Source organism: Thamnophis elegans, chromosome 2 (assembly GCF_009769535.1).
Source record: "Thamnophis elegans isolate rThaEle1 chromosome 2, rThaEle1.pri, whole genome shotgun sequence".
NCBI classification, from domain to species: domain Eukaryota; kingdom Metazoa; phylum Chordata; class Lepidosauria; order Squamata; family Colubridae; genus Thamnophis; species Thamnophis elegans.
Genome location: NC_045542.1, coordinates 43,025,538 through 43,037,805, shown reverse-complemented (window position 1 = coordinate 43,037,805; position 12,268 = coordinate 43,025,538). Strand labels below are relative to the sequence as shown.

At 42.7% G+C, this 12,268-nt stretch overlaps 1 protein-coding gene across 1 annotated transcript in view; it reads left to right on the top strand.

The window, feature by feature from the left end:
- Positions 1-12,268, top strand: part of SDK2 (sidekick cell adhesion molecule 2) — a 186,716-nt gene that overhangs the window by 137,503 nt on the left and 36,945 nt on the right. Inside the window, 8 exon segments of the mRNA XM_032208636.1 lie at positions 1,379-1,616; positions 1,746-1,861; positions 2,284-2,473; positions 5,322-5,420; positions 5,701-5,895; positions 9,851-10,052; positions 10,792-10,895; positions 11,805-11,875. Coding sequence (XP_032064527.1) covers positions 1,379-1,616; positions 1,746-1,861; positions 2,284-2,473; positions 5,322-5,420; positions 5,701-5,895; positions 9,851-10,052; positions 10,792-10,895; positions 11,805-11,875 — 1,215 coding nt within the window.

Genomic DNA, 12,268 nt, shown 5'->3' with positions numbered 1-12,268 from the left:
GGTAAAATGGAGGGTTCTAGAAATAAAGTTAAGGAAAAGGATGGGGTATGAAAAAAGTAATGAGCAACGAAAGAACTAAGCAGTGGGAAATGAAGTATAGATCAAAGTCAGAATGAGGAGAATTGAAGAGGCATCATCGGGCTATCCTTCCTTCACTCCCATGCTAGATATTTTTGGAGGCTGAAGACTTCAGCTGAATGAGGCTTAATTTTGAACACACTTATCCATGGTTTCCTGTTTCTCTCAGTCATGATTATATTTTCCTCATGCCATAAAATTCTTGCCACCTCTAACAGGAACTTTAAAACCAATCCTTCTCTAAGACTGAGAGGCTACAAAATTAAATTCAGGGAAAGAATTAAGGCTTTATGTCAGAAGTCTGATGTGATGACTTTACAAATATGTTCATGTAGTTTTCTTGGTGGAAATGGCTAGTAACAATTTTTGCCAAAATGTTTTTGAACTTCCTGATCTAGCCAGGGAGATCTCACATTTAAATACTAACCAGAATAAACTCTCCTTGGTTCTTCTTGGAATGATATGATATAATCAGACAGGTGCTACCATCTGCTAAGACTATATTGGAAGTTCTTAAGTCCAAATCAGAAACTTTCAGTAATATCTGTATTGGAGGTAGAAGACTTCAGAAGTTAGATGGCTTTCTATTAAACATAAGAATTGGGACTCAAAACCTTAGGCAGTGATGGCTAATCTTTTTGCGCACGGATGTGCTGAAAGCACATCCGTGCGCACACTCATAATGCATTGTGCGTGTGACACCCCCCCATGTGTGCATGCAACTTCCATGCATGTGCATGTGTCTCCCACATGTGCCCCACCCCTTACGTGTGTACAGCAAAGACTCGAAAACCAGCTGGCTGGCAGGAGGCTGGTGCACATGTGCGGCACAGCTAAACTGGGGCGACGGCTTGCATGCCCATAGAGAGGGCTCTGCATGCCACCTGTGGCACACGTGCCATAGGTTTGGCATCATGGATTTAGGGGTTCAAATGGATTATAAATCCTTATGGTTCAAATTGATTGTTATTCCATATGCATTCCTTATAAGACCAAAAAAAAGGAAACTTTTCTCTCTTTTTGCATGACTTCTGGTGTGTTTTTTTTTTTTAATGAATTGGCCGGAAGCCCATTTTCTGTATTTATCATTTCAATTGAAGAAAGTTATAAAGTATAAATAATGAAATTTGGCTACTTATACATAAAAGTCGCAGCTTGTAAGGTAGCCTTTGAAACAGTACCTGTTTTACAAAGCCTAAGAGCTCTTCAGTTGAGTAGGGCAGATGTTACCCTGTTTGATGCAGCCATTCTAAGAAGAATAGAATGCCAGCCAATAGTAATGGGATCTCTCTTTTCTCAGCCACTGCCAGAGAGCGAATACAATGGCAGCCCTGAGTCGGTGGGCTACCGGTTGCGCTACTCACGCCTTGATGGGCGCAGCCACACCCTGACCAACACTATCCATGACCGTGTGGAACGCGAGTTCACCATTGAGGACTTGGAGGAATGGACCGAGTACCGTATACAGGTCCAGGCCTTCAATGCTGTTGGGCCTGGGCCATGGAGTCAGACTGTGGTGGGGCGAACCCGGGAGTCAGGTATTCTTTTCCACTCCAGCTGTTTAAAACAATCTGATAGGCTTATCACTGCCTGCTTGGAATTTAGCATGCGAGGTTCTGGACAATGTAGCAATGTGTAATTCTTGCCTGTATGTTTTGTGTATGCAGTGCCTTCATCTGGACCCACCAACATTTCAGCACTAGCTACCACATCTACCTCTATGCTAGTGCGGTGGAATGACATCCCTGAAGCGGATCGAAATGGATTTATCCTAGGCTACAAGGTATTAAAAATACAGATCTTGATTTGGTATTCCTTTCCTACTTGATTTCTCTTGTGCCATACTGCTAAGACCTGACCTAAAGCACCATATTCCTCCGCACCTAACCTTATTCTCTTTCTTCCAAGCAGTGATTCAGCCTGAATCACTGCTTGCAGACCCTATCATTGTAGAAGATTCCTTAGTGAACATTTTGTTCAGTCTTTTAATTATTGTGTTCCCACAAAATGGCCTTACTTCTTTCCCCCTCCTCATTTTCCTTCCTTCAAATCCTGTTTTCATGCCACGCCTTATCCTTACCCAGAGCTCTCATCCTATCAACTTTACAGGAATAGATGCCAGTTCATAATGGTCCCCTGATTAGCACTGGGGGGGGAGGGGAATGTTTGCCTTTATTTTTATCATTGATGCATCTTCTCTTCTAGATCATGTATAAGGAAAAGGATTCAGATTCCAGGGCCCAGTTCTGGTTCGTGGAAGGCAATGCCTCTCGGAGTGCCCAGCTCATAGGTTTGGGAAAATATGTCCTTTATGAGATCCGGGTGCTTGCTTTCACCCGCATTGGTGATGGTGTGCCCAGCAATCCACCTATACTCGAGCGCACACTGGATGATGGTAGGTGTCCCATAATTCTCTGTCTCTCAGCTATATTTACTTTTAAAAAAGGGTAGCAACCAAACATCAACACCATCTTCATCTAGAATGTTCAATAATTCAAGCCCTAATCATACCCTTTCTCTAAATTATTAAGCATACAGTAAACTTCCTTTTTCATTCTCCGTGCATCATGATCTGCCAAAGAGTACAATTTTCCTTCACCTCTCTCCATGTCATCCATGAACTTCATTCCACACCCTTGTAATATCAACTTCCATCCCACCTAATGCCAATCCTTGAGCCATCTTTGAGCATCTTCAGGGTTGCCACAGCGAGGCTGGATGGAGCTGTGGGGAAAGGAAGGGGGAGTAGAGAGTGTTGGGTTAATGTCAGGGTTCCAAGTAACAGCCCAAAACGAAATCAAAATCCCAGGCCAGAGGCTTCCTCAAAGAATAGATTTATTAGGCAGGTCATATTGGCACAGCTGCTGAAAAGCCGACTCTGAAATTTCCCCACCCAATTCAAAGCCTAAAGTTCTTCCCCCTCATTACACAAAACCATCACATGCCCCAATCAGGTCACACTCCTTCTGCCAGGCCCCTCCAGGTGCTGGTGAGAGTGTCCTTGGTTCCCAGAAGAAAGAATGTTATTTTGGCTACATATTCCCCTCAGCTAACTCTACTCTCTCCCTCCTTTCCCACAGTTCCATCCACCCTCACTGTGGCAACCCTTTTTAAAAAAAAGTTTTTTATTGAACACAAATTAAAACATTGGGCACAGTGTAACCGTCCTGGCAAAGTTTTTGCCATACATACTAAGATATAAAGTTATACATTATAACCACCATGCTTATTCACATTTGGCCTATTCAATATTTACAAATATAAAAATATCATATTTCCAACCACATTGCTTTGTTTTTTTATCTTATACACTTTCACTGTTATAGTTTCATACATAATTCTAATCTCCATTCTTTAAATCTTATTCATTACTTATTTTGGGTCTTTCCTTTTTTGTTCCAACCATTGATAAAATTTGTCCCAGATCTTATAATATTATGAAATGTCTTTGTTCTTCAATCCCCACGTCAATTTATCCATTTCAGCACAAGTGAGAATTTTCCTAATTACTTCCTCTTCCCGTGGAATTTCCCTGTTTTTCCAGTTTGGGGCAAAGACCATTCTTGCTGGCTGTGGCAACCCTGAAGACTCCAGAGCTGACACCCAGCTTGTTAAAATCCTTAAGCCCAATATTTGCTGGCAGAGAGCTTGGACTTCTTTCCAGTGCATTGTCACTATCATTATAAACCAGTGATGGCGAACCTATGACACGCGTAGCCATTTGGGGTGACACGCACAGGATTTCATGCGATTCATCCTCGGCTCCTGCACGGCCGCCGAGGATGAAAGAATCTGTGCTGGAGGAACGGGGGGGCGGGACGTGTGATCTCCCCCGCCCACACTCACTTACTGTATCGCCGCCGCCCCTTTCTGAGCGCAGGGGCTGCTGGTAAGGCGTGCGTGCCGTGCGCACACATGTCATCAGCGCGGCGAGGGAGGACCCGCAGGAGAGGAGCGCGGGAACAGTGCGCGCCTCTCTCCAGTCAGGCCGGCACAGAGAGTCTACTCCTGGGACTGTCGGTTACGACCGCACCACAGCAGGGAACAGCGGAGTGCCAACGGGAACTGTGAGCGCCATTAGCAGCAACTATTGGGGTGCCATGGACTTGTAATTGCCCACAATAACTGAGATAAGTGAGGGGGAGGTTGTGTTAGCTTGTTAGGCTAGTTAACCCCTAATTGGCTATCTATAATTCTATCTGCTGTCACTGGCCCACTGATGGAGCACCCAAAAAATAAAAAACAAAGGTTAAGTAAAGGGAGTGGTAGTGGCAGTGGCCGACCCTTTCAAGAGACATGGAGCGAGATGTATGGCATTATAGAAAAAATGGCAGATCATTTTGCGTTCTATGTACTGAAACGGTAGTAAGCAGAACGTGGAATATAAATAGACATTTTGAAACTAATCATTCCCAGCTCTTGGAAAAAAGTGAGGATGAAAGGAGGGAATACATTTCCAGGAAGCTACATCTTTATAAGAGCCAATCTAACTCCATCCTTAAATTTATGAAAGGCTCTACAAATTTAAACTCTGCAAGTTTGAGCCAAGAGCCAAGGTGGCGCAGTGGTTAAATGCAGCACTGCAGGCTACTGCTAGATCAGCAGGTCAGCGGTTCAAATCTCACCGGCTCAGGGTTGACTCAGCCTTCCATCCTTCCGAGGTGGGTAAAATGAGGACCCAGATTGTTGGGGGCAATATGCTGACTCTCTGTAAACCGCTTAGAGAGGCCTGAAAGGCCTATGAAGCGGTATATAAGTCTACTGCTATTGCTATATTGCTATTGCTATTGCTCACTCCATAGCTCAGCATGCAAAAGCGCTTAACAAAGAAGTTACTAAGCAGGTATGTTAAATAATTTGTTTTTGGTTTATTAAATACAATTATATATTGCAATTATACATTTTTGTAGTTTAAACTATAAATTGCGCAAAATTATGTTTTTGTCGAAGTGACACACAACGCGAGTTATGCTCGATTTTTTGCCGATTTTTGACACACCACGCCAAAAAGGTTGCCCATCACTGTTATAAACTCTTGATCCTGCATTATAAGCAGCTCCCCATCCCTACACCCTGTGTCGTGGTCCTCTAAAAAAGCAATACTGATTTTAATTTCAGGTAGCATCAATTGTATATATCTATGTTTGCATGTGCATCCCAGTCACTGCCTGTATGAATAAATGAACATATACTTGACTCATTCAACCTAACCATCCATCATCTTTTGTCTTGATGTATTCCAGTGCCGGGGCCACCGGTGGGCATTCTCTTCCCTGAAGTGAGAATAACTTCTGTACGGCTAATCTGGCAGCCTCCTGCTGCTCCCAATGGTATCATTCTAGGTAAGACACGTTACCTATTCCAGAGTGACCTGAGTTCTTAAGTTTCTCCCATTTTTGTCTTTCTGAAGAGCAAACAGGGCCACAGAAAAATTGTGGCAGGGTAAAAAAGGGAACCCACATCAAACCTCTGGCCCAGATAGTGATTACAGTACTCCCATGATTGCAGTCTACTTCCATTGGGAAAGCTATTTCTTCAGCTGCCCCAAAGACAGTTCTATAGGGCAGTATCCCTTTTTGCCAAACGCTTTTCTTATCCAATCCTATTCTGACTCTGTTGCAGCGTACCAGATCACTCACCGCCTCAACACTACCACTGCCAATTCAGCCAATGTAGAAGTCCTCAGCCCCAGCGCCCGCCAGTTTACTGCTACCAACCTCCGACCTGAGTCCACCTATCTCTTCCGTATCACAGCGCAGACCCGAAAGGGCTGGGGTGAAGCTGCAGAGGCCTTAGTAGTTACTACCGAAAAAAGAGGTAATTAGGGTGGGACATAAGACACAATCCAGAATTGTGTTGGGAGAAAAATTAGGCATGTCTTCCCAGTGAGTCTATTTTTGTTTCCAAGCATGTTAACACCATAAAAATATTACAGGTGCATACTCACAGCTCTGGTTAACAGCCACACTCAAATCACTTTCACACAACACTGAGGCACAACCAGTTCTTTGGAATATGTGGAGAACCAGTGAATTTAAAGTAACAGCCAAACTTTACTTCTCTCTCTCTCTCTAACACACACACACATACACACACACAGTCTCTCTCACTGTCTCTCTGTCTTTCTGTCTGTTTCTCTCTCTCTCTCCCTCTCTCTCTCTCTCTCATTGTCTGTGTCTATGTCTCTGTTTCTCCCTCTCACTGTCTCTGGGTCTCTCTCTCTTTCTCTCCCTCACTGTCTCTCTGTCTCTGTTTCTCTCTCTCTCTCTCTCACACACACACACTGTCTCCCTGTCTTTTTGTCTCTGTTTCTCTCCCCCCTCTCACTGTGTCTGTTTCTCTCTCGCTCACTGTCTCTCTGTCTCTGTTTCTCTCACACACACACTATCTCTCTCTCTCACTGTCTATCTTTCTGTTTCTGTTCTCTCTCTCTCTCACTGTCTCTCTGTCTTTCTGTCTCTGTTTCTCTCACTGTCTGTGTCTCTCTCACACACACTAACTCTCTCTCTCTGTCTCTCTGTCTTTCTGTCTCTGTTTCTCTCTCTCTCCCTCCCCCCTCTCTCTCGCTGTGTCTGTTTCTCTCTCTCTTTCACTGTGTCTGTTTCTCTGTGTGTCTCTGTTTCTCTCACTGTCTGTTTCTCTCTCACACACACTATCTCTCACTGTCTCTATCTTTCTGTCTCTGTTCTCTCTCTCTCTCTCTCTCACTGTCTCTCTGTCTTTCTGGCTCTGTTTTTCTCTCTCTCTCTCACTGTCTCTCTGTCTTTCTGGCTCTGTTTTTCTCTCTCCCTCCCCCCTCTCTCTCACTGTGTCTGTTTCTCTCTCTCTCACTGTCTGCGTTTCTTTTTTGCTCTCACACACACTATCTCTCTCACTGTCTATCTTTCTGTCTCTGTTATCTCTCTCTCTCTCTCACTGTCTGTGTCTCTCTTTCTCTCTCACACTGTCTCTGGGTCTCTCTCTCTCTCTCACTGTCTCTCTGTTTCTGTTTCTCTCTCTCTCACACACACACACACACAAACACACACTGTCTCCCTGTCTTTTTGTCTCTGTTTCTCTCCCCCCTCTCACTGTGTCTGTTTCTCTCTCTCACTGTCTGTATCTCTGTTTCTCTCTCACACACACTATCTCTCTCTCACTGTCTCTCTATCTTTCTGTCTCTGTTCTCTCTCTCTCTCACTGTCTCTCTGTCTTTCTGTCACTGTTTCTCTCTCTCACTGTCTGTGTCTCTCTCACACACACTAACTCTCTCTCTCACTGTCTCTCTGTCTTTCTGTCTCTGTTTTTCTCTCTCCCTCCCTCCTCTCTCTCACTGTGTCTGTTTCTCTCTCTCACTGTCTGTCTCTTTTTTGCTCTCACACACACTATCTCTCTCTCTCACTGTCTCTCCTTCTGTCTCTGTTCTCTCCCTCTCTCTCTCTCTCTCTCTGTCTCTCACACACACACACACACACACACACACACACACACCCTTCTCAATTAGGCTGTCAGTTACTAGTCAGAGGGACAAAAGCTGCCAAGTGTGGATTCAAAGAAGACTCAAAGAGTGGGCAGGCTTCAGGACCCCTTTTGTCTCCAAAAATCCTTGCTTTATTGATTCACAAGATTAGCAGCTATTCTTGCCTTATTGAATAAGTTTGGTAGCTGTTGAAGGGACTTGGGGAAGGTTTTCGCATGTGCTCAGGCCCATCTTCTTTTGTCCGGTTTGGGGAACTTCCCCCCCCCCTTTGTTTCTTGGTTCCTTCTTATCTATCCTTTGAAGGACTCTTTCAAAGAAGATTCCTAGCTTTTATCTGCCCTGCTTACATGCTTTTTTAAAATCTTCAGGTGTGGTAGCTTCTGCCTAGCCTCACAAGGACTGTATGAAAAATTATCTTAAGGCAGTGTATGTCTGATTTAGCAAACTGGTATTGGAATTAATCCTTTCATTTTCAGCCATTTTGTACTCCACATTTCCTTTCCTCATACCACTTCCCATAAATCACTATTCGTTTTCTTCCAAGAGAGAAGAGCTACCGGTATGTATAACTTCCATCTCAGTACATGGAGGACACCTTGAGAGAAGGGAGGTGCTACTGAACAGATAAATACCTCAAGGAAGGAAGGAAGGCATAGCTCAAGATGAAAAGAGAGAAAGAAGCAACATTTCATCCCCCCACCCCTCACTTTAAAGTTTCAGCCTTTGGAGGTTATCTTCAATAAGTCGAGACTGACGTCCGATTGGGCTTTAAGCCTTCAATTTAATTCTGCCAAATGTTTCTGCTTTTAAGGATTTCCTGACAAATTAGAAGGTTAGGCCTTCAGGAAATCTACGTGAAAGGCTGTCTCTTAAGTAGCAGATGCAAGCAAATTTTAATATTCCACAAGAGAGCAAACCAAAATTCTCTGGGTTCGGCACTGATAACAATCCATTAAGCAGATGATAAAAAATATGAATGGGTAATTTGTATATTACAAATCAGATTCTTATTAAGACAGTTGCATACAATTGCATTGTGCAATAAATTATCAATTATTGTTGAAAACCCATCCATCTTTCTTCTAATAATCAGCCCGTTTCAAGGAAAACTCATTTTCTTTCAGACTCCAGGAAAAATATGCCCCAGGTGCTCATCTTTTAAGAATTGCAGTAGGAGTAGAAGCTTTATAGAATATCAATGGCCATATATCAAAGGCATTTGTTTAATAGGCCTGTAGTATAGTTAATGATGATTGAACTGATCACCATTTCTCCACATTAATTTTGTTAATATTTTCTCATTCTTCTTACTTAAGCAGTTGAACAAACTCTGCTGTACCTTACAAGCAAAGGATTCTTTGTGAAACTCTTTATGAACTTTAAAAAAAAAACCACCCAAATTGTTACAGATAGTCCTCAGCTTACAACAATTCATTTAGTCACCATTTGAAGTTAGAATGGCACTGGGAAAAAGTGACTTTAAATTAGCTTTCATACTTATGACCGTTGCAGCATCCCCATGGTCACATGATCAAAATTTATCCACTTGGCAACAGGCATGTATTTATGATGGTTGCACTGTCCTGGGATCATGTGATCACTTTTTGCTGACACCTTCTGACAAGCAAAGTCAATGGGAAAGCCAGGTTCACTTAACCGTGTTAACTAATGTAACACTGCAGTGATTCACTTAACAATTGCAATGATTCATTTAACAGTTGCAGTGATTCACTTAACAATTGCAATGATTCACTTAATAATTGTGGCAAGAAAGGTCATAAAATGGGTCAAAGCTCATTTAACAACTATCTTGCTTAGCAATGGAAATTTTGGGCTGAATTGTGGTCTTAAGTCAAGGACTACCAGTATTAGTCCGTGCCTTTCATTTATTTATCCTCAAACCTTGTCAACTATGCTCTGTTTTCAGAATGGTCATCCAGATCCAACTGTTTTCATAGAGTTAATATACAGTGCTTTTTTAAAAAGGGAGGGGGAGGGGGTGTTTGAAGCATCACTAAAAACTGGATGAATGGGTGAACCATCTGCAATCGCACAGAAGCAACGTTTTAAAATGGAAAAGTAGGGTTTATAGGAAACCAGTGAATATACCAGACCCCAAAACCAATTAGATAATGTTTGGGATGGAATACAGAAGAGAAAAAAATACATATTTAGATTAATAAAGGGTCAGGATTCCTGTGCGCACTGTACCAACCTGAAAATAATTGCCAGGCTACTCCTATCGTTGCCATGTCTCTTTTTCATCCCATGCAAAACCAGCTTTCAGTGATCTGTCTCTGTCTTATCTCCCAGACCGTCCCCAACCACCCAGCAAGCCCATTGTGTTGCAGGAAGATGTCAAGGCCAGGAATGTGCTGCTGTCCTGGGAGCCAGGCAGTGATGGGCTCTCACCTGTCCGATACTACACTGTGCAAACACGGGAACTCCCCGACGGGAAATGGATGCTGCATTCTGCATCGGTGAAGCACAACACCACATCCTTCATTGTGAGCAGGTGAGGCAGGAACTGGTGCGATGCGAGAGGCATTTATTTAGAAAGGGAAACAGTTGTTCAGTGTTCCAATTTGTCAGATTGTTGGTAGCCAGATAATCCAAGACTGTTTACAGGTGATCCTTGACTGACAACCATTTGTTCAACAACTGTTCAAATTCACAATGGCACTGAAAAAAAGCGACTTATATGACTGGTCCTCACACTTACAACTGTCTCGGCATTTCCATGGTCACGTGATCAGAATTCAAGCACTGGCAACCAGCATGACTGCAGTCTTACAGAGTCATGGGATTGCCACTTGTGACCTTCACCAGCCAGCTTCCGGCAAGCAAAGTCGAATTTGCTCAATGACAATTTGATTCCCTTTAAAATGGCAGTGATTTGCTTAATAACTGTGGCCAAGAAGGTCATAAAAATCAGGCGGGATTCATTTAATCAGTTTGCTTAGCAACAGAAATTCTGGTCCTAACTGGTCATAAGTCAAGGACACCATTTAAAGGGTGGCTTCCCAGTCTATTTTCATAACTTACTCTCAAGTCTGGAAACAGGACTAGGTATGTTGAATCCCACAGCTACATCCAGAATGCTTTTCCAAAGACCTTGGGAAGAATTTGCTGGTCTTGGAACAAACAAACAAAAAAGTTAGAATGTAAGTGCTAGCAGGCAGAAGACAGCAAACACAGGTGGGATTTTTTTTTCTTCCAAAACCAAACCAGATAACTTTGCATTCTATTTGCAGATTGAAGCCATTCACCACCTACAAATTCCGTGTCAAGGCAACCAATGACATCGGTGATAGTGAATACAGTGAAGAGTCAGAATCACTCACCACACTGCAGGCTGGTATGCAAACATGCAAGATCATGAATTACTACCCAGTGTAAAACCTTTTTCCGCCAATCTTGAGAAGAGAGGTGTGAAAGGTAATATGAATTCAGTGAGGGCATTGTTGCATTCCTGGAAACCCTGATTATCTTTCGCCTAGGCTATCTGAAAAGATCTCATCTTCAAAATGTACTAGCTCTACAACGAGACAAAAGAAACAAAACAAAATCGGGTCTAAGAAAGCATAAAGAAGGGGTGGGAGTTGCCCCCTTCTCTACTCTTTTGTTTCCCACTTGTATAATAACCCATTTCACATCAAACCCCTATTCAGATCCACTACCACCTTTTCCTCATTGTAGATTTATCTCTTATGTTTTATTGGTAATGGCCTTGTTTGTGTTAGATTACAAAAGAAGAAGCCATAGATAAAGCTGGCTATTGTGGGAGGCAAACTTTCTGCTGTGACAAACTGAGCAGATTGATACAGCTGGGACCAAGTTGAGACAATAGTGTTAGGCACAATTAAGACGATAAATAGAGTTATAATGGAAGTTAGTAAATACAAAATATAATGGAGTAAAATCTATAAAGAAACTAATGAAAAGAATGATAAGAAGAAACGAGGGTTCCTTAACAAATTAAGAGAGGCATACAGTAGATAAGGCTGTTAAAAAAAGCCAAGATAAACCTGCTACAAGTGGACCCATTTACAGATTAGTGAAGTATTGTACCAGAAAGACATCTTGTTTTAGGATCATGGTATCCTCCAATCTGGAAGGAAATTGTACTCACACTCATCTCCAAAAAGAAGTTGTCATTTAAACTTCTGTGAAAGGTGACGACTTCATAGCTTGCAATACCTGGTGCTTTTTTTTTAATCATAAAAAATAGCTTGAGTATTTGACTTGTATTTCTTCTTTTCCTCAGCGCCAGACGAACCTCCCACCATTTTGTCAGTGACACCACACACCACTACATCCGTGTTGATCCGCTGGCAGGTAGAGTCACCTATTCTTTCATTCATTTCCCCATTTTAACTCATACGCACCAGCCAGCTGCCCTCTTATAAGTTCCGGTGTGCAGCTGGCTGGCACGCCCGAACCCAGACAAGAGCAGCTGGCCAGTTTGCATGCGCACCAGACCAGCTGTCTGGAGTGCAAGTACGCAACAGAACCTGGAAGAGCAGCTGGTGATGACAGAGAAGGCTCTATATGCCACCTGTAGCATGCATGCCATAGATTTGCCATCACGATACTATACTGTACGATCTTTGGTACAGTGACTTAAGCTTGTTTTCCAGAAGTTCTAGTTATGCAACCTTATACAAGTAAATCTGAACAAAGATATCAGGACTGCAACTTATTTTGACTAAGTAGAATTAAAATTCCTCA